General features: G+C 38.5%; 1 protein-coding gene across 1 annotated transcript in view; it reads right to left on the bottom strand.

The window, feature by feature from the left end:
• The window catches only part of LOC126482097 (dynein axonemal heavy chain 7-like), a 482833-nt gene that overhangs the window by 211854 nt on the left and 247123 nt on the right, over positions 1-23856 (bottom strand). Inside the window, exons 13-14 of the mRNA XM_050106073.1 lie at positions 17427-17586; positions 13435-13640 (exon numbers count right to left, since the gene is read on the bottom strand). Coding sequence (XP_049962030.1) covers positions 13435-13640; positions 17427-17586 — 366 coding nt within the window. The remainder of the gene's footprint in view (positions 1-13434; positions 13641-17426; positions 17587-23856) is intronic.

Raw genomic sequence — 23856 nt, 5'->3', positions numbered from 1 at the left:
AATGCTCATCACTGCAGATGCGATGATCATGGGTGGCTAGGCTGAACGGAAGGGACTTCTTGGTATGGAATGGGTGGCAGCTGTCGAAGTGGTGGTATTGCTGGTGGTTAGTAGGTTTGATATGGACAGAGGTACTGATGTAGCCATCTCTGAGGTGAAGGCCAACATCTAGGAAGGTGGCTTGTTGGGTTGAGTAGGACCAAGTGAAGCAAATGGGGGAGAAGTTGTTGAGGTTCTAGAGAAATGTGAATAAGGTGTTCTCACCTTCAATCCAGATAGCAAAGATGTCATCAATGAATCTGAACCAGGTGAGGGGTTTAGGATTCTGGGTTTTTAGGAAGGATTCCTCTAGATGGCCCATGAATAGGTTAGCATAGGATGGTGCCATGCGGGTGCCCATAGCCATACTGCAGATTTGTTTGTAGGTAATGCCTTCAAAGGAGAAGTAATTGTGGGTGAGGATATAGTTGGTCATGGAGACTAGAAAGGAGGTTGTTGGTTTGGAATCCATAGGGCATCTGGAAAGATAGTGTTCGACAGCAGTAAGGCCATGGGCATTAGGAATGTTAGTGTACAGGGAGGTGGCATTAATAGTGACGAGCAGGGCACCGTGTGATAAAGGGACAGGAACTGTGGAGAGTCGATCGAAGAAATGGTTGGTATCTTTTATATACGAGGATAGGTTCCGGGTAATAGGTTGAAGGTATTGGTCTACGAGAACAGAGATTCTCTCAGTGGGGCACAGTAACCAGTCACAATGGGGTGTCCTGGGTGGTTGGGTTTATGGACTTTAGGAAGCATGTAGAAGGTGGGAGTGCAGGGAGTGGTAGGAGTAAGTAGAGAGATGGACTCTGGGGAGAGGTTCTGGGATGGGCCTAAGCATTTGAGCAGTGACTCGAGATCCTGCTGGATTACTGGTATGGAATCACTGTGGCATGGTTTGTAGGTGGAAGTATCTGACAGCTGACAGAGTCCTTCTGCCACGTAATGCTTGCGGTTCAAAACAACGGTGGTGGAGCCTTTGTCAGCAGGTAGGATTATAAGGTCGGGATCAGTTTTTAGATGGTGGACTGCAGTTCTTTCTGTGGATGTAAGGTTAGTTTACATGTTGAGGGATTTGGGGAACGATGTTGAGGCAAGGTTCGAGGTTAAGAAATTCTGTAAAGTTAACAGGGGGCGGTTTGGAGGCAGTGGGGGTGGATCACGGTTGGATGGAGGAGTGAACTGAGTTAGGCAAGGTTCAATATTGATCGTTGGTTGAGTCTGACTGGTCGAGATGGTAGCGAAAAAGTGTTTCCACTGTAGAGACCGGGAGAAGGAGAAAAGGTCTTTAACTTGTCAGGCATTGTTGAATTTGGGAGTGGGGCAAAAGCTGGGCCTTTGGAAAGGACTGATATTTCTGTGGGACTAAGGCTTCTGGAGGAGAGGTTCATAACTGTGTTGCAGGTCTGTTTAGGTTCTGGGTTCTGTGTGGTGGTGGGAGGGAGTCCATATCAAACCTACTAACCACCAGCAATACCTCCACTTCGACAGCTGCCCACCCCTCCTACCTTGGTATTCCGCCGTCCACCGAACCTACATAATATACTCATCCATCCTTACACAACCCCAATCCCTTACCTCATGGCTCATACCCCTGTAATAGACCTAGATGGAAGACCTGTCCCATACATCCTCCTACCACCATCTACTCCAGTCTGGTCAGTAACATCACCTATCCCATCAAAGGCAGGGCTACCAGTGAAACGAGTCATGTGATTTACAAGCTAAGCTGCAACCTCTGTGCTGCATTCTATGTAAGCATGACAACCAACAAGCTGTCTGTCAGCATGAACGGCCACCTACAAACTGTGGCCAAGAAACAAGTGGACCACCCTGTTGCTGAACACGCTGCCAAACATGGTATCCCTCATCTTAATGACTGCTTCACAGCCTTTGCCATATGGGTCCTTCCCACCTACACCAGCTTTTCTGAATTGCACAGGTGGGAACTTTCCCTGCAATACATCCTATGTTCGTGTGATCCTCCTGGCCTCAACCTTCATTAGTCACTGTCCTCACCCATCCATCCCCCTCCCTGTTCCCATTCCAGCACTACACGGCTGTCATTTCACTGCCACACCCAGTCTTTTAATTTCTTTTATTTCTCTCCTTTCTGCTACTTACCCTCTCCCCCCTCTCCTGCCCTCCATCTAAACTGCAACACTTGACTGTCCGCCACTCCCACCATACTATCCCTCCCCCTCCCTGCCCCAGCCTCCTCCAATACCCCCACCCAGTCACGACTCCCATCATGCACTGGTGCTACTGTTTGCAGTGTGGTCTCAGCTCTCTGAGACCCCAGATGTGTGTGCAAGTTGTGTTTATGTTTGTGTGTGTGTGTGTGTGTGTGTGTGTGTGTGTGTGTGTGTGTGTGTGTGTGTGTGTCGAAAGCTTTAGTTGCGTGAATCTTTTTATTGTGCCTATCGCAACTCAGCATCTCCGCTATATGGTGAGTAGCAACTTTACTTCTCTGGTATTGTTACATTCCATCTTGGATTTTCCATTGTTTGAAATGTTTAAAAACATTTTCCTTAACACCTCTACCAAATTGCTCCAAAGATATAGCTTTCAAGGTCGAAAATAATAAATAGTAATTAATTTCATGTTTCTCGATAAGCTTTTTGAAAAACCTACTGTAAAATTCCTCACCTAAGTCTGTTAATGAATTGGAATCCTATTACTTCCTCTGTGTATTTTTCTAAAAGCACATGCAAACTCAGCACCAGTTGTACTCTTAACAGCAGTGACCCATGCATATTGGGAGTATATATCAATTATCTTTAATAAATATTTATAATCTGAACTGTGTTTGGAACATGCAGTCAGGTCAACAAAATCATCTTGCTGAAGGTCATCAGTTCCTTTACTGGTAACTACACTCCCCAGATAAATATTACATGCTGAGTGGTACAATTCTTCAACTATTTCAACTTTCATATTGACTTCAATGAAGACAATAGCAAGAGAAAGGTCTCAACAGAATGAGGTATGAAAGTGAAGTTATTATTTATATAATATGTTACAGAGGGGGGACAAACAATAATACTCTAGCGATATATTGTATTATAAAGAAATTGCCTAGCTTTTGACATTGGAAAAAAAAAATTTCATTTACTTCACTTCAACAATAAGGTTCATTTTGCTGATTGATATAAATTTCACTATAATCAATTTTACACTGTTCTTTCATTGTTCAGTGCAGTGTGCTCCACTCATTGGCTTAATATGGGAAACCTCACAAGTGACAATCATGCCACCACTGTTGCAACAACTTCACTGTTAACTCCCCAATCACTAGTCCACATTTTCCAACGTGCATTTTCAGTTTGAGTGCTGGAAGTGAGGGGCAACCCTGGTGTTCAATATTATGCACACCATATTCTGGCAACAAATGTTTAACTCACTTCATTTTCTCCAAGCCCTTTATACACATGACTCAGTTGGAACAACTGCACATGTTCTATTCAGTGCTGTCTCCAATGGTACACCAGCTGAGGCATTCCTGTATTGGTGGTCATTTTCCATTAACCATGTTGCAGAAGTTATATCCAGTTTATACTAGGGCATTGTCCACTCTAGAATGAAACCATCAAATGCAACCAAGCTATTTTGAGCACCACCCAGCATCTGAAATGCAAGTTCTTTCAGGACATAAACATCATATGTGGCATGAAATCCTTATTAGTCAGTATTAAAAACTAAAATGTAGTTACCAAATTCACAAAATATCACTAAGCCCGTCTTTATATGCCTCATTCTGAATGATAACCTTTAGTCCATGCTTAGTTACCTCATTGGAACCTCTCTGTGTAATTCATATGAGTACTGGTAAAAGTTCATGGCTACAATCCAATTGACTAAAATTTCCATGTTATTGTACACTATTACGCATAGAGATCTGTGATGTGAAATCATCCTGTTAACATTTGTATGGTGACTAACTGGCTTTCTATATGCTAAAATTCCTTATTGCTTGGAGACTTTTTAGTGAATTTTTATTAAAGGAAATAATGTTTATCTCATGAATTGCTGTAAGTGAATACTGGTACAGACAATGTTATCTGTGAACTCAGTGTTTCCTAAAGCTGTATTATACACAAGTGATTTAAAGAGAGACACCAGTCACCAACTGGTAAAAAGGCTGTCACTGGACTGTGGCATTTCTTGTTAATGTCAAGTTGTAAAGTTGCTAAGCTTAGTTTATGGATAACATTGTCTTGAAGGAAAGTGGACTTATCAGATCATATGAGATTTACTGGTTAAATAATAATGAAAGTAATGTCAGTTAGGAAAAACTGGTCATCACAAGGTAGATACTAATAAAAAAATGCTAATAAGTGAAAACAAAAACATGGTACCATGTTCATTATTCCTCAATGTAATTAAGCAATCAGAACCATTTTCAGCAAGAGGCTATGAATTAATGGTGCTACCACTGAAGACCATTTCTATAACCAAGTAAGTAATCTTTTTATACATGGTACCCAAGGTGAAGATCAGATCACATGAAGCACACAGTAAAAGAACTCACAACCAATGTTAAAAGTCAGTGGTAGTGAACGGTTTATGTAAGAAATAAGAGTGAATCATTGAAATATATTGACAGTCAAATCAATGTTAATTCAGATTTAAAACTTTGAGGGAGCAAGTTTTTAATATGTTAAACAAAGTGGCACAGTTGTGATAACACTGCACAGGATACCAATAACAGAATCAAGATTCAATTGAATGACGTGCAGACAGCATACAAGGACAATTCTAGGAAGGTGGCATTTTATCTATCAGCCAGTGGAAACCTTACTGAAATAACCAGCAACCAGTACCACAAAAGAAATTTTGCTTACTTTGCCAGTTTTAGGCACCTAGTGCCCTTCTTCATAAGGCTTATTGGCAATACATTCCTAATTAAAAGTAATGAGGCTGGAGTTCTTGCAAGTGCCCAGTTTGATTTTCTTGTACAAATGGATGGTTCTTCATGTTATGTCTCTATGCTTGTCATCAGATATGTGGAGTCTAGGAATTCTATGTACTCTGTTTGCTAGACAATCAAATCAAACAATTCATATTAAGGAGTTTCACTACAATAAGAAAAGAGACAATATGTAACTTTGTAATTACACAGATGTGTCACAAGCAGAGGGTGACATACAAAATAATGAATTTTCTTCAGTATAAACTATTCGAAGTCAGTGTTACATAGAGTGTACTAGCGAAGTAACTAGGGTTGACACTCCTATCCAAGTCACCAGTCTTCAAACTGCTATTCAACATGGGCAGCGCCAGTCAGTTGTGATGCTTATGTCATCTTCTTGTAGGGGCTGCTGCTGTCATGTTGTTGTCCTGGTGAGGGGTTGGTCAGCGTGCGGTTGGCTGACATCTTCTCACAGCCATCTTTTCTCTATCGTTTCCAACTGAAGTGCCAGTACTTGACTTTACACTGTAACACTTTGCTTCTGGCTTGATGTTAAAATACTGAACCTAGTGTCAAGCCAGACACAAAGAACTATTTACCTGTACAGGAAAAACAAATTGAAGACACACACATCTTCCAACCACTTCAATTTTAATAAGGAATGTATTGCTGATAAGCCTTCTGAAGAAGGGTACTAGGTGTCTGAAACTACTAGAGGAAATAAAATTTCTTTTGTTCAGATGGTTGCCGAGTATTTCAATAAATACAGTTGCTGAAAATGAATAAAATACTAAAACTAAAAATGCTTCTGTCATATTGGAAGGAACCCCTGTGGCCAAGAGAAAACTGAGGAGATTGACACTGTATGTGAGCTGCATTAGTCAATGTGGAACCACTTTGGAGTCCCCTAGTAAATATAGCATTGTCACATGGAAACACCAATGAACTGGCAGAAGTGACAAAATGGAAGAGCAACCAATGATGGAGGAATGAAAGATAAAAGTGTATATGTTACTGTTCACTAGACAGCAACAAAAGAGTTCAGAGTTCATCAGATGACTGATGAGGATTGCAAGATAATCATAAAAATATTGACAGAGTTGAATCAAGGAATGCACAAATTTTAACATAAATTTAACTTAAAAAATTGACAAATTTTATCAATAATTAGGTGAAATGTTAGACAAAATTTATAGTCTTAAAAGTGATGTGCAGGATGTAAATAATAACCTAGATTCAATGCAAGATTACTTAGAAGAAAAAAACTGAAGGGAAAGAAAATATTTGTCATGAAGTAGCTATTCAGGCGCAACTTAAGAGGAACAAGTTTTTTAATGTGAATTAATGCCAGCAGTAAGCTTCATATCAGTGCACACTCCACTTTAGGGTGAAAATTTAATTCTAGAAACATCCCCCAGGCTGTGGTTAAGCCATGTCTCTGCAATATCCTTTCTTGCACGGGTCCTAGTTCTGCAGGTTTGCAGAAGAGCTTCTGTAAAGTTTGGAAGGTAGGAGACAAGGTACTGGCAGAAGTAAAGCTGTGAGGCCAGGGCGTGAGTCGTGCTTGGGTAGCTCAGTTGGTAGAGCACTTGCCCTCGAAAGGCAAGGTCCCGAGTGTGAGTCTCGGTCCGGCACATAGTTTTAATCTGCCAGGAAGTTTCATATCAGCGCATACTCCGCTGTAGAGTGAAAAAACATTTCATTCTAGAATTAATAATGACAATCAAATGCATGATGTTTTGAAGGGGATTTGTCAGGACATACACAATGAGAGGTGGGTGAATTTTGAGCATACTGAGGTGCCAGTGGATTACAGTGTAGTTTTGGAAATCTTACAACCTGTGGAAAATGGAGAACCTCTAGAGAAAGAAAAACATATGGATTTCAAAGAGATAGAAGAGGATTTATTGAATGAAGATGAAAACATTGGTAATTGTGACATACAGAGGAGTCCAAATATTTTTGTTCAGACTGATAATTGGAGGAGTGATTGCCTGCTTGACACTGGAAGTCCTATTTGTGGGATATCAAAAAACCTGAGAAATAGGAAAAAAGATAGGGAGAATTTTGCTGAGGTTCATGTGACTGGAGTCAAGATTAAACTGGAGTGAGTAGTAAAGTGATCATCGGACAAGTATGATATTGTTTTTCAAAATAAATTATGTTTCTTTTGTGCAGGGATGTTAAGTGACTGAGGAAATGAATTAAAGTTTAGTAATGAGAATGAACTGGATTTTAATTGGTACGATATGAAATGATCATTTATTGATCTTAAGATGAGAAATTCAGGAGAGACAGACTGTGATGATAAATAATAGTAATAGCAACCAGATTAGATGGTAGAGGAATTTGATGATAGAAGATACTATGTGGAAGATGAAGAATTTTATGTTGGGGAAATAACTCATGATTCTTACAGTCTAATGTGTATCAAAAAAGAGAGGGGAAGCTGAAGCTTTGAGTATGGAGGTTGAAGAGGAACTAGAGAATTTTTTATGGTAATACAGGGATGTTTCTGATAAGAGACAAGGTATAGTGAAGAATTATCAGTGTAAACTAAAGTTGAAACCTGAAGAGCCATTTTTCGTTAGCCCTTATAAAAGAAACGCAGTTGAAAGGGCGATACCAAAAATGCAAAGTGGAGGATAGTGCAAAGGAGCTGTAATCAATACAAGCCAATTTATAAAAGAAAAGCAGTAGAAAGGAAACTACTACAGTTGATGAAGAAATGGAAAATTAGTAAATTCCCTCAGGGGGTGAACATTCATTTATGCATCATGCATTTGGCAGACACAATGGTCACAGCAATGTGACTCTTACTTCCACAGTAACACATTTCTGATGTCACATACTTTCTTAGACTATCCTTTACCTCTGTCTTACACATGTATGTATATACATGTGACTATTTGATTTAGACACAGTGATCTTTAGATAGGCACTATTTGATAGAAGATGGAACTTTGATTATGAGGATGTACTTGGTTTTTCCTACACACAAATACTGATCTTGTAACACTTATATTAGGAGTAATTCTACTGTTTTACGAAGAGATGATTTTGGTTACACACACACACACACACACACACACACACATGGACTAGTAACCACAAATGGAGACTTATTGTTTTGTCTTGTTAAGCCATGTTTTTTCAAAACTCTTCATATTAGATACTCAAGACAACTACTTACTCACAAATTTAACTACTTAAAGTTCAATGCCTATGGAGTGGATTCTACGTATATACCTTGATCACACAGTTACTTACGGCTGAAAGTTTTATTTAGCTATGTCAAGCACAATGATATACTGATGATTATGAATACACCACACTATGGTACTTTGATTATGTGAAGGAGGAGGTGATGCTTTGTTTATTTGTTCAGAGTGTTGTTGCATTCAGCTCTTGTACTGTCATAGATGATGAGAACTGGAAATGCTTTACAATATGAATTATGGCTTATAGTATTAACACACACTGATAGTGAAATTGTGAATTACTCTGCTATAATTTGAGATACTTACTGTTATGTGGAAGAGAAATTAAAATTTAACCACTGTAGGAATCTCTTATCATGTCAAAACTGTACCTGATTTCCTAATGGATTATGATACAACACTGCTAATGTTGACATTTGGCCTAGTCTGAAGTACATATTGATTTACATTTCTTTTGTCTAGATATAGAGTGTAGGTTTCATGCTACTGCCTGCCTTCACAATGATTCCTGATTTTTACACAGTTAGAAGGAAGGACACGCTTCTGTTTTGCAAATTGCAATCTATGTCCTAAACATAGATGACAGATTATAGTTATGTTATGTTCATTGTATGTTTCATGATAAGAGAGTAGGAAAATGAAACTGATATAGACATTTTCACATTATGTTTATCATTACATATTCTGCACTTACTAGTGATTTCAGTGGACTGATATATCACAAACATGTATATACATATTTGCTTTCATCAACTATGTTACTGCCTATTCATAGTATTGAGGAGAAGGGTATTGATTTTGCTGTGGTGAGATATTTTTACATTAGGAGAAAGACACTGTGATGCAAAACCAGATGTATAACACAGTAGTGTTGACTCTTTCCGTGATACAGAGTTGATCACTCATGTCTTCGCACTATTCTGTACTTTTTATTGTACTTTTCTGATACAGGAACACTGAGATAGGAAATGTATGCTCTGCTGTTTTATCACCCATACTATTTGAATTATGTTTGCAAGAAGGGGGAGAAGAATAGGCCTACTTTTGGTGCTATGTTTGAAGCTTTAGCTTTTATTGGCTATGTAACTATGCAGCAATATCACCAAGATCAGATGCAGTTCACATCACCACATTTAGCAGTAGACAACAATACCAAAAGTTTAAATGTAAGAAGTGTTAGAGTGTTATGTGTATATGTATATGCTTGAATTGGAAATTTATGAAATGAATATGGTATTCTTCAAAACTACTGTATCAGTACATGGAAGTTTTACTGCAGCTAGGTATATGAGATTTGTTGAATGCAGAATTATTATTTACATCTGTAATATCCACTAGCACAATTGGTATGACCACCACTGATGTGCATTACTTACCTTACATATAAAACTGATATTAGACTTTTTATGTTGTTATATAAATTAAAGCAACTTCTGTTTATTACATGTTCACTGACACAAACTGGAATCATTCAAGTCAAATCACTTTCTACTGATGATTTGTTGCATATTGGAGAGAGAGATGTGATATTATACTTGAGATGCTCCGTCATAGAGAAAAAAATGAAACTTATACTGATACGTTCTGTGTGGAAAGAAAATATGTATTTGAATGTAAATAATCTATAATGGGTAAATATTATTAACTACTTGTATGTGCTTTTGGCAGTGAGAAGAGACTGATGGTTTTTAAACTAATGAAAAGCATGTATCACATTCATGCTTTCCAATTGTAAACACTGGATGATAACATGTTTGTAATTATCAGCAACTTCCATAATTGTAATTAGTGAATTTACTATACACAACAATACATCAATTGTTAGCAAGAGCATATGAGACACATGAGAAATTGTGTGGGAGGCCCAGTATGATGTAAGTTCTTCAGAGTATTCTGTGATGAAATAAATTGTACACCTGAAACAATAACTGTTTTTCATGTCTTTTGAGAACTGTGGTGTTCTCTGCCATGTTTTCATTCAAGAAACATCATCTGCTGTGAAGCAATGGAATGAAGATAATTTCTGGTCAACAGTTGTTATTTTGAACAAACTGAGTCACATCCACCAAATTTCAGGAACATTTATTTCAGCTACTGTCTACAAAATTAATATTTTGTAAACACATTTACTGTGAATTATATTCCATCAACACCATTAATCCTCAGCAAGGTGGCCACATCACACTCAGCAATGGTGATTTATAATGTAGGGAAGTAATTTTACTTTATAAAATCTAAGAACCTGAGTTGCAACAAATTAATGCATATACACTAACAATAATAACTCAACAAATATTTTATCACAATTTTATGAAAATCTAATTATAATATCTTTAATCCCCAATCACCTACTACCCACTAGTGGGCTGCAGGGAAAGGGTGACTACCACTCCAGTACAGGGTTAAAGATAATATCTATACTGACCATCACTGATCTTGTTCATTTAATGTTACCCTACCTAGATTTATTCTTTCCCATAACTACTTCCCTTTGGGAGCTAGATCTGTGAACCAATCTGGAAGTCTGCTGTAAGAAACAGGATAGTCGTGTCTTATACTGACTTTTCTGTGGGCTTGGTGGAGGAGACACAGCACAATACCCAGAAAGTAAGACATATTTATCAGTGACATCTTTGTGGTCTGGACTCATGGAGAAGAACTCCTCCATGTCTGGTAATAGCTTAAATCCTCTTTCCAACCCAAATTTACCTTGTCCTTTTCCAAATCCACAGCTTCATTCCTTGATGTTGACCTCTGTCTCACTGAATACCACATCCAAACCTCAGACAGTATAAAACCAACCAAATGCTATGATATCAGCACTCTGACAGCTGCCACTCCTTCCATATCAGTTTTTTTTTTCCTTTTCTACAGCCCTTGCATCACTGGCATGCCAGCTTAAGACCTCTTCCAGGCTTATATGTCCCAAATAATCCTACACATCTTGTATACAGCAAGTATCATCCAACCCTTAAATACCTCACCATATTACTCTTCCAAGTAAATTAGTCTCTCTCTCCCTGGTATCCTCCCCACATCACACACTGTCATCTTCTGTCATCCTCCTAAACTTTGTAACATTCTAGTCAAACAATGTGACATTCTCAAACCATTCTCTTTACTCCAAGGCTTCTACCACTCCACTTGTCCTCACTGTGAAACCTGACCCATGCACCAACACTGCTCTAGCCCCACAATGGGATTGTCTTACAATACCTAAGGCAAAGCAACATATGAAACCACACATGCTATTTATCAACTACCTTCTGGTCACTGCACAGTGTTTTATATAGCAATAACCAGTATTAAAATGCCTGAGCACAGAAATGTGCTTAGAATAACTGTCAGCCCAAGAGATCTGCATGCCTGCTACATGACACATGGTATCTAGATTATCTCAAACAATTCTAGTATCCCTGAACTCTGAAGATGGGAACTTACTTATCACTACATCCTTACATCATGATGCACTGTAGGACTTAACTTCCATTAACATATTTGCCTCTTCCTTCTTATCATCCTTTTTCAATATATTTCTCATATACATTGCCTGACAAAGAGACTGAAGTACTGAGAAGACATGGTCAGATGTTAATGTAACTTTGTACATGTTACATTGGTGGGTATGTAAATTTTTAAAGATACAATTCTTGTGACAGGTAGAATGGCTGCCAGAGTGCATTAGGGTTGTTCATGTTTAATGTTTTGTCCAGGCCTGTTATGTTAGATAATGGGCATGAACAGCATCAGATGTTGAATGATCTCTGTGGAGAACATGGAAATGACATGTAGCCATGTAAGACAGTGATATCATCATATTACAGAGTGAGTAAGGAGCCTCAGTGCAGAGTCTCCGTTTGACAGACAGCATATTGTGCAATGTGCAGATTTGTAGGGCATTCAGATGTAACAGTGGCACAATGTTACTCTGCATGGGAACTTTAGGGGAGGCATATACATAATCATATTTCTGACTGAGCACATCTGACCACCACATGTGCAGGAATTGTAACTCCTTATATCTCCACCTGCAATACAAAGACAAGTAATCAACTCTCTGGTATTTTCTATATCGTTTTGCACCATTGGTCAGATGGTCAGAAACTAAATAGCAGCCAGATTTAGGAATTACTGAACCATTGGTAGGTTGCCATAAACACCACAATGCCATGACCAGGAAGTGTCGACTGCTGAAGAATAGCATCGCATTGTGTTCAGTGATGAATTGCAGTCTTGCACTACCCTAAATGACCATCATCAATGAGTATGGCTGTGACCTGGGGAGAGGTCCTATTCTTCCAATGTTTTGAAGAGCCACAGTGATGTTACTTCTGCTGTCTTGGTGTGGGGAGCCATCAAGTAGGACTTTAGGTCATGGCTGGTAGAGGTTGAGAGAACTCTGATGGCACAATAGTATGTCGTTGATAGCCTGCATCCTCGCGTGTTACCTTTCAGGCGGCAGTGTGGTGACATTTTTCAACAAGACAATGCTTGTCCACACATGGCATTTGTCTCTATGGACTGCGTATGTGACGTTCAGGAACACCCATGTCCAGCAAGATACCCAGATCTATTCCTAAGAGAAAATGTCTGGAACCATCTCAGATGTCCCCTCCATCCCATTGCCACTATCCAGGATATCGAGGACCAATTTTGAGCCAGTTTGCCTCACAAGAGGATACAATGGGTTTATGATACTCCTCCCAACTGAATCAAAGCATGCATCCACATCAGAGAGGGTACAATACCATACTGATAAGTAGACTCATATTGCAAAGTTGCTTGAAAATTTGGGTCAATTTTGTAATTCTTTTCATAGTCCTCAGACAATTATTAATTTTGTTTATCGATCAGTAAGCCAGTGCATTCCAATTCACTGATCAGTAATTTAAACAGTTTTCTATGCAGGATGTTTTATTTTCAAACAGTCGATCCAGATTCTTACACAAAACAGAACTTCATATGATAACGCATCTGTCAGGGACAGTCAAATACGTACTGTTCACAGTTCATATTTCTATATTTAATGTGAATAAAGGTCAGTTATGTGTTAATGTATTAATAACATCTACATGTTGTCAAGTTTTTTATTTTGATCACGGCTTTATTGGTAAATCACTTGATCATCATCCTAAGTACCCAATGATTAGTAGAAATATACATTAGGAGATTTTTAAAAAGCCTGTTGCTGAAGGTGAAATTTTGGCATTGTTGCTCATTACTTGTCATGTTGAAGATGAGCTGCATAAGATAACTTACTTTTTGGTACAAGAGGATGTATACAAGTTCAGGAACCAGTCCAGGGAGTATTGGTACATATAGTTAATAGCACGAAGATCAGTTATACAGTAATAAAGAATGGCTGAATGTCTTGCCACAGTCTGATAATTTTGTCTGAATTCCTCTATCTCATCATTTGCTTGTTGGACAGCTGCTTCCTTCACATTAATGTCACGGGCTGTGATCTGAAGCAAATTGAATTAAAATAGGAATTACAAATAAAGATGAAAAAAGTTACAACTCACTAGTAGATAAATGATGGGGTCATATATAATAGACTAAAGCCCCCCCTCCTCCCCCCATGCACCCCCACACACACGCACTGCCCTGTGCCCTGTAAAAAAAAAAAAAAAAAAAAAAAAATAATATACAACGGTAGAATGGTGATACTACAGCAACTAATTTTCGATTGAAACAGGACGTGTTGCAGAGAGATGAAGACAAATACCAAAAGGCTAAGAATGGGGTATGGAAAGCACTGTAAGACATAAAAGAGAGAGAGAGTGGGGCGGGGGGAGGGTGGGGGGGGGGGGGGTGGGGGGAGTGTGAGTGAGAGATATGATGTAACAGTTACAGAACTAAGTGTGGTGTGTGTGTGTGTGTGTGTGTGTGTGTGTGTGTGTGTGTGTGTGTGTGCGCGCGCGCGCATGGGTATAGAGTACACTGCTAGTCAACACACACAGATCATGCAACACACACAGATCAATTAACACACTGAAAGTCCTCAATAATCACACTGAAAGTCCACAGATAGTATTGACAGTTGCAATTGCAGCAAATTTAATAAAAAAGATAACTTTTATCACATGTTTAAAATTCTTGTATAGTGTTAAATGATTTTTGGTTCAGCACTCTTCATAAGTTATAATACTGGGTAAGACATTTCTGTAAACTAAAAACAGTGGAGATCCAAGCACTGAATCTTCTTGTACTTGCACTTGTCATGTGATCATTTTCCTAGTCAAAATGCCATCCATGGCCAACCACATTTGGTCACAAACAGCCATTTGTATTTAAAATTTAAATCATACTCATTAAACTTATTTATCACATAATTTAAAATGTTAATTCATTGATAATTGTTATAAAATTCACTTCTTTTGTTTTTAGATCATCACATCACCAGAATCCACATTCACTACTCAAGAGTCTTACTATATTTACTGCTTCCATTTTGACACTGTGTTATTCAAATGTTATTTTTTGTTTTTAATATCAATTTTTTAATTTCTCTATGAAAACACAATCAAATCTTACATGGATTAAAGTAGAGCTGTTTCATTGTGAATGATTTGTCTCCGTGCTTATTTTTGCTAAGTCACTTCTCTCTCTCGTTGGAAGATTCTTTGTGAAATTTCCCACTACACATGTTTCAGCAGCCGGTATCACAGTTATAATATGTATTATTATGTGACACTGCCCCCTTTTATTTTACATGGTTGGGTTTACCCTGGTGGAAGAAGGGACGATTTGCCAAGACTGCTCCCGTAGACATGTGAGCTGTATGACATTGTCCTTGGTAAAGCTCCCTTTACCTCAGCACCTACCAGTGAGTCAATCCCATGAAAAAATACATCTACACAGGGAGTTTAAACTTTGCTGATTAGTAATTCATTCCTTTCATTGCTTTCCCATAGTATATTGGATGACATGACACAGCTCTGATTCTGTCAGCAAAGTGCTCTAAATCCTCTCCAGAAATTTGGCATAGAGTGGAAAGGTGGTTTCTATAATGCTAAGGCTATGCTTATCTCCTCTTATGTCCACTAGCCCTTTTGGAAGGACATTGAATGCCTTGGTATTTCTGAGCCCTTCTACAGAATTTACAGAAATGCTGTAATGTGAGACTGCATTTACTTATGCTTCATTGAGATACATCTGCAGATCTTCATTCTCCACCCAGAGTAGCCAAAGCCTTGTTGAGATGTCAGGGTCTGTCTGCAGCTATCCCTGGGATACAGTGGTGAGCACCACTTTAAACACATTGAAACAAACACCCCCTACAAGCGAAGCTGGTGACTTACACTTGTTGACTGACAAATAGCACAGCCCATATCCATGACACAGCCTTGTGCAAAGGCAGCTGAGGTGAAAGGCAAGGTCCAGCTTGCAGCTGTATGGCCCCACACAACTGTTTTACACATCTACTCATCGCTTAATAATGTGTGTGGGACATCTCAAAGCCTAAAAGAGGGTGAATTCAGCATCCGAATTCTGACACCAGTTTGTATACTCCTTTAGAGATGTAGACAGGATTGCAAAGTGGTCTGAGCTTATAATTAATACAAAGAGCTCAGGTTTATAAAAAGAAACCATATTGGTTTATTTGCTCATGGTGACGATTGCCAGCAGGATGAAAGAAGATAAGTCGAGAAGATCCAGAGCCATCTTGAAAGTGAAGAGGAAATTCAAAGAGGAAGGAACTAAGCAGTTTAGTGTCTGCCCCTGATGGTGGATTGGAACATGAGAGAAAGATAGTTTTCAAGTCACAGCTCTGACAAACTTCAGTCTCTTTGGTAGGTTATCTGGTGACGTGGTCTGATGGGCAAGGTGGCTTCGGTGATGATGCTTAAGACTAATCCGACATGAGATGCTCAATTCTCCATCAGCTGAAAGGCAATGGAAAGAATAGGCAGACTGTTTGTAAAATTTAAATAATAAAAATTACTTGTGTTTCGGGCCTGGGGGTGCCTTTTATAGGAGGTGGAGGAGGTAATGGACAGAGATAGGGGGAGGAGATTAGGATGTATATCCAATTCCCATACATGTTTGAAACATGTGCTTACTGTTTTCTTCTGTTTTCAGTTAACCAGACTAAGACACAGCAATGAATTGCTGGGGATGGCTAGTACTCAGAAGAAATGATGAGAGACATTCCCTAACATTACACAAAAATTATCACAAAAAAGAAAGGCTGAAAAAAAAGATACCACTAAATGACCAAGTGAATTTAAATGGCCATTCACTGTTTATAATGCTGATCACACAACAGGCAGAAATCCCAACAGATATCACAAATCTCATCCCTCTCCTTAGTATACAAATGAGTAAAAAATTAAATAAAAATAGTACGAAATAGTAAAACCAATAAATAAGCTAACAAAAATAAAAAATTACACACACACACACACACACACACACACACACACACACACACACACACACACACACAATTACATCAATGCACATACAGCAAAATAAAACATAACTGAAAGCAAATACTGAGAAAGTTGGCAACTCTTACAAAACCAAATGACACTCAAGCACATAAATGGCAGTTATAGTGTTACGTTTGAAAATGACAGTTACAGTACAATGTTTCAAAAACAGAGTGACCACAAGGAAAACTGCAACATTGCAACCAGTTTTCCACATGATAGAAAGCTGTTTGGCTTACAAATAATGAATTAGAAGCTGATCTGATGAATTGTAAGTATATGTGCAAACAAAAATCTTGTAATGTTGAGGTCACCCACAGAACATGGCTTTTAAATAAGGCAAAATGTGGCTGGGTGCAAAGAAAAATAAATAATTAAAGTTCTTTTAAACTGCTGTACTCTATATACAACTGCTGCAAAAAAGGCCACCACAAGGGGCAGATTGACACACTAATAATTTCTCTTTCCTAAATGTAATGTTTCTGCAAGATGGATATCAAAACAAAACATATTAAACCACCTTATTGACCATTACACCCTACTGAAAAGCATGCTTTGCCAAAACTGCACAGCTATTTAATTATTTATTGAGGATGGCTGATTGAAGCTGTAAAATAAGTATTTGATTATAAATGTTATAAGTATAGAAGATAAATGTTTAAGCAGATCTAAGGTAACACACTGCAATCTACATAGTCTGTGTTAGTTGTTCCATCATTTTTACAAGAGTGCTAAATCAGTTATTTAGAAATTCTATGTAATTTAAATGTGGTATTGTACAAATCCTAGAAAACTGACACCAAAAGCCTTTACCTTGGAGGAATTAAGCACATTTATTGCATAATCATCTTCTAAAATGTTGCCTGTTGACTCTGCCAATGTTTCAAATATATTCTGTTCTATATCTTCAAGTCTCTTGACATGTGTGGCACTCTGTTGTAATAGATTTTGTCTCTGATCTTCCATGTCAGGTCTGTCAATGAAAAAACAATGGAAACATACAGCTGAGAATGTAATTCATACTGAATATGACAAAAACAGTATAACATGGGTTTATCCAGCTGGAAAATATGATTAAGGCTTTGTGGAAGCAGTTTTTCTTGGTGAAAAAAAGATAATCAGTTATGTTACTAGGTATTAAGTGTTGAAGTTACTAAGTGTTTCAGAAAAAAGGCTATGACTCCATCAATAGATTTTCTGACACACTGAGGTGGTGGTGTATTACCTACCACTGATATACCTCCTTCCTACAAGTGATGGAGAGGGGATATTCTGTTCTAGTGTTGGTGCTACATTGTGGAGATTTTGTTCATGGTCCATACCTGTAAAGCATGAACTGTCATTCGAAAAGGTAATCATGCTCTCCAGGAGTTGGGCTCAGTGATGTAAGTCTGTAGTAATTTCAACACAAGGTTCAGCACGTTTTTAATGTTACTCCTGTAGTGATAATTTATAAATTCTTGTTCATATGGATTTCTATGATGACTTTGTCCTTGTATATTATTGTCTATTTGCACATCAAATGTAGTCTGTGAGAGCTGTTTTTTGGGGTTTTGATGTCTGTTCTAGTATAGACCTTCTTACCAAACATTGCATCATTCATGTCATCCATATAACAAATTTTTGCTATACAAAGTGGAATGCTTGATACAGCCATTATTTGAAGCTTTGAAGTCATTATTAACTGCCCTCAGAACTGTCCCTGTTTTGACATACTTAATGTTGTTTTTCTTCAAAATGAAAACAGTTTTCCAGGATATTTGGCTATGATATGACCAGATGGAAGTATACTGCATTTCTTTTGTTGGTTGCTTCTATGTCCCATTTCGTCTATTAGTAACTGCAGCCATTTCTTTATAGTTCCTTTCAGGTATAGTAATTGCTATTGGTTATTTTCCTGGTTCAAAGAATGTGAGCTCTGTACTCCAAGATAACGAGTACACTGTTTTACTGGGTGTCATCATGGGAACAACACCCATGTAGATATGTAAGTGTGTGTGTGTGTGTGTGTGTGTGTGTGTGTGTGTGTGTGTGTGTGTGTGTGTGTGGCCATAAGCGTCCTGTACATATTAGTCACATGTAATCCATCACCTCTGTGTTTAATCTAAATGCACTGAAGAGGTTTTTGCTTCTTTTCCATGGTGAATTTGATAATGGGATATGCAGGGCTTAAGTGAGGTGCTGAGAACCATAAGGGCCTAAAGTACACAATCCTCAGCCCAATTACTGAGGTGAATATTGAAGAAATTGATGGGACAGCTTTTCATGAATGTTTGTATACCCAATGTAGGCCTACCTGGCTCACCATAAGACCAACAGGTGACAGGAGCACAAATACATATTTCAAATCAACAATGGTGTCCTTTAGACACTTAAGGTTCTCTGCACCTCAATTAATTTCAGGTGAATTGTGAAATATGAGTTGAGGTTTATTTATCTCATTACATACATATACATATCATTTGGTTTGTGTATAGAGAACATTACCTTAGTGTTACAATAATTTTTACTGTGATAAAGAATGGTCAGCATCCATATATACATATAAACATTAAAGTGTTTGTGGATGAAGTTGACTATACCTCCCAAAACTACTCACTGCCAATCGCTGGTATTAGTATCTGTTCCTACTCTTGGTTCAACAGTTATGCACTATGGTGGTTGTGTTGTTGGAACTGTTGTGAATGTGGAGATATGAATGTCTGAAGTAATCACCATAACATTGTGATGGTTACCAGGACCTTCTCTATCTCTTTTGCATCAATTAATTTTCAAGGAAAAAACCTGAGATTATTCTACAGTTTTCCTGAGCTTCCAAGAATATAACAGACTGTTAATTAATGTTTTTGAATATTCTATAATATTCATGAATGTTGTAGAATACAATTTCGGAGTGGCTAATACTGCAAGGATCCACACTCTGACAAAATTACCTTAACTGATGAGTTGTGAAATACAGGGTGATTTAAAAAGAATACCACAACTTTAGGAATTTAAAACTCTGCAACGACAAAAGACAGAGCTAAGCACTATCTGTCGGCGAATTAAGGGAGCTATAAAGTTTCATTTAGTTGTACATTTGTTTGCTTGAGGCGCTGTTGACTAGGCGTCAGCGTCAGTTGATGCTAAGATGGCGACTGCTCAACAGAAAGCTTTTTGTGTTATTGAGTACGGCAGAAGTGAATCGACGACAGTTGTTCAGTTTTTTTCACTCAAAAACAAGTTCAGAGATGTTCAATATGGCCCCCTCCAGACACTCGAGCAATATCAACCCGATACTCCAACTCGTTCCACACTCTCTGTGGCATATCAGGCGTAACAGTTTGGATAGCTGCTGTTATTTCTCGTTTCAAATCATCATTCAGTTGTTGTATCTGGAGATGTTAGAAAATTGGCTGTTCCCTCAGCTCGAACAAGAAGCACAACAATTCATATTTCAGCAGGATGGAGCGCCACCACATTGGCACTTATCTGTCCGTAACTACCTGAACGTCAACTACCCGAGGCGATGGATCGGACGCCAGGCAGCCTGTGACAGAGCACTTCATCACTGGCCTCCAAGAAGCCCTGATCTTACCCCCTGCGATTTTTTCTTATGGGTGTATGTTAAGGATATGGTGTTTCGGCCACCTCTCCCAGCCACCATTGATGATTTGAAACGAGAAATAACAGCAGCTATCCAAACTGTTACGCCTGATATGCTACAGAGAGTGTGGAACGAGTTGGAGTATCGGGTTGATATTGCTCGAGTGTCTGGAGGGGGCCATATTGAACATCTCTGAACTTGTTTTTGAGTGAAAAAAAACCTTTTTAAATACTCGTTGTAATGATGTATAACAGAAGGTTATATTATGTTTCTTTCATTAAATACACATTTTCAAAGTTGTGGTATTCTTTTTGAATCACCCTGTATAGTAAAGACAGAGGAACAGCTCATCAAAAAAGTGTTTCTCCTTATAGGCAGGAATTATGTAAACCAAGACAGTTGCATCGTGAAGAATTTTAGCAACAAAAACTGACTCCCTCTTCTCTTCAGGCACTCCCACAGTTCTTCTGATGCATATCCCCAGCACTACTATTCTCTGAATGAAAAAGTTTCACTGCAAGCATGACCCCAGCAGGCCTGACTATCTTTAATGGCAAGGCCAGCCTTTCCTCAATGGTGACCCTGCTAGGTCCTTGTTTTTCAGGTTCTCTGCTTCCCAATGAAGCTATCAACTCTCCCTTGAGGAAGGGGGGATGCTGTATCCTGAGCTGTTGCCTACATCATAGCTGCTGACTATGCAACTAGATAGCTCCTCTATCTCTTCTGTAGGGAAGAGAAATATGGTATCCTCAGCTGGAACTATTTGTTCCAGCCAACAACCACACAGTAGTGTACCATAAGTCTTGCCCTCCTATGTGCTTGCAAACTTTACAACAGCATATCAAGCCTGTAGCAACTGCTGCAGTATCTGGTGAGACCACATTCACTGGACTTTTTCCTCCCATCTCAGAATAGCACTTGCAGCCGTCATTCTCAATTATTTTCTGGATGCATTCCAATCTGTCTTCCTCTACAGTTTTTACCCCCTACAACTCCCTCTACTACCATGGAAGTTATTTCCTCCTTAACACAAGTCCTATCATTCTTTCCCTTCTTCTTGTCAGTATTTTCCATATATTCATTTCTTTGCCAATTCTGTGGAAACCCTCTTCATTCCTTACTTTATCAGGCCATCTAATTTTCAATATTCTTTTATAACACCACATCTCAAATGCTTCAATTTTTCCCATTCCAGTTTTAACACAGTCCATGTTTCACTAGCATACAACGCTGTGCTCCGAACATACATTCTCAGAAATTTCTTCCTTAAATTAAAATCTATCTTTCATATTAATACACTTCTCTTGGCCAAGGACCCAGTTTTTGCCTGTTACAGTCTGCTTTTTACATCCTCCTTGCTCCATCTACAATGGGTTACTTTACTGCCTAGGTAGCAGAATTCCTTAACTTCGCTACTTCATGCTCACCAATTTTGATGTCAAGTTTCTCCCTGTTCTCATTTCACTCCATTCAACAAATCCTGTAATTCTCTGTCACTTTCACAGAGGATAGCAATGTCATCAGCAAATCTTATCATATATCCTTTCACTTTGAATTTTAATTCCCCTCTAGAACTTCTCTTTTATTTCAGTCGCTGCAGACTGTACAGTAGGGTTGAAAGATTACATCTCCTTCTTACACCCTACTTAGTCTGAGCACTTTGTTCTTGGTTATCCACTCTTATTGTTCCATTTTTGGTTCTTGTACATATTCTTATACATATTTTTCTCAGAATTTTGAACATCTTGCATCATTTTACATTGCCAAATGCTTTTTCAAATTTGACAAATCCTATGAATGTGTCTTGATTTTTCTTCAGTCTTGTTTCCATTATATACTGCAATGTCAGAAATGCCTCTCTGGTGCCTTTATCTTTCCTAAAGCCGAACCAATCATTATATAACAGACCTCAATTTTCTTTTCCCTTCTTCTGTATATTATTTTTCTCAGCAGCTTGGTTTCATGAGCTGTTAAGCTGATTGTGCAATAATTCTTGCACTTGTCAGCTCTCGAAATCTTTGGAACAGTGTAGATGATATTTTTCCTGAAGTCTGGTGATATACTGCCAATCTCATACATTCTACACACAAACATGAATAGTCACTTTGTTACCACTTCCCCATGATTTTATAAATTCTCAATGGAATGTTATCTATCTGTTCTGCCTTATTTGATCATGAGTCTTCCAAAGCTCTTTTAAATTCTGATTGTAATATTGGGTCCCCTATCTCTTCCCTGCTGGCTCCTGTTTCTTTTTCTGTCACGTCATCAGTAAGTTTTCCCCCTGATAGAGGCTTTCACTGTACTCCTTCCACCTGTTCACTATCTCCTCTGCATTTATCAGTGGAATTTCCATTGCACTCTTCATGTTACTGCTCAAGCTTTTAATTTCACCCAAGGTTGTTTTGACTTTATGCTGAGTCAGTCCTTATGATAAACGTTTCTTTTTGGTTTCTTCTAATTTTTCATGTGCCATTTCACTTTAGCCTATGTTCACTTCCTAATGTTTCCAGTTCTAATGATTTATATTCCTGTACACCTGAATTTCCCTGAACATTTTTGTACTTCCTTCTTTTGTCTATCAACTGAAGTATTTCTTGTGTTATCTATGATTTATTAACTCTTATCTTTCTAGTATCTACGTTTTTCTTTCCAGTTTCAGTGATTACCCTTTTTATAGAAGCCCATTTCTGTGGATATACATTATATGTCTTTAATGCAGTGATTTCCTTGCCTTCTGCATCCTCATGCCCTTGATCATTACTGATTTTTCCACCTTTCAAGGGCAGTTTCCAACCACAAGGGCAAGAGAGTGGCCTGAACCTCTGTCTGCTGCTGATCCCTCTTCAACAATACTGTTGGCAGAATAAGAGTGACTTCTTATGCCAGAAGTCTTTCATTACCAATAATGATGACTTTTATCCAGAATTTAGGCAGCGGTTGAGTTTGAACCTAGGACTTATGATGTTTTGATTACTAATCAAAGACACTATCCCTAGACCATGGGTGACATATGGCACTGGCACAATTTTCTAGCATTCTTCTGCAGGACACTGACCTGTTGCTCTCCAGTCGGACAACATTGAGAGTTCACAGCTATGGTTATATGGGGATGCAAGTGGTCTCACAATCAGAATTTCATTTGGTGGAGTACAACACAAATCATTCAGAGTATATGTACTTACATATTGCATCCAACCCTCCAAGGCATCCTTAGTGCCTCATCCAAGAACTATATGGACACGACCCACATTAGCATTGCTGTATTAGGACATCAGCATTGGACAGACAATATGCTAAATCTTTGAGGTGTAGAAATGTTGTTACATGTTCAAATAGCTATTGACAGATTAGTCAAGAAACATTAAGCCAATGAAATAGAAGATTTCAGTGTGCTGGTTCAAAGTTTATGAGTGCAGCAGCAATCTTGGAGAGTGACTCTACAGCAGTTGGTCGCCACAACAGCAGAGTGTCTCCACTTTGCAGTGCAGCGACTGACCAGCTGACTACACAATGAGTATGCAGTGGGCCACATCTAAATCACTTTTCCCATGCACCACATGTCAGCAGAGAAAGGCAGCTTGCTGTGCGATTAATTAGATGAGCTGTAAAAGACCCAAGGTACAAGGGTAAGCTGAGTTTACTAGTGCAATCACC

The sequence above is a fragment of the Schistocerca serialis genome, chromosome 5, assembly GCF_023864345.2.
Source record: "Schistocerca serialis cubense isolate TAMUIC-IGC-003099 chromosome 5, iqSchSeri2.2, whole genome shotgun sequence".
In the NCBI taxonomy this organism is placed as follows: Eukaryota; Metazoa; Arthropoda; class Insecta; order Orthoptera; family Acrididae; genus Schistocerca; species Schistocerca serialis.
Note: the sequence above shows the minus strand (reverse complement) of the source record. Positions and strands in the feature narration are given on the sequence as shown.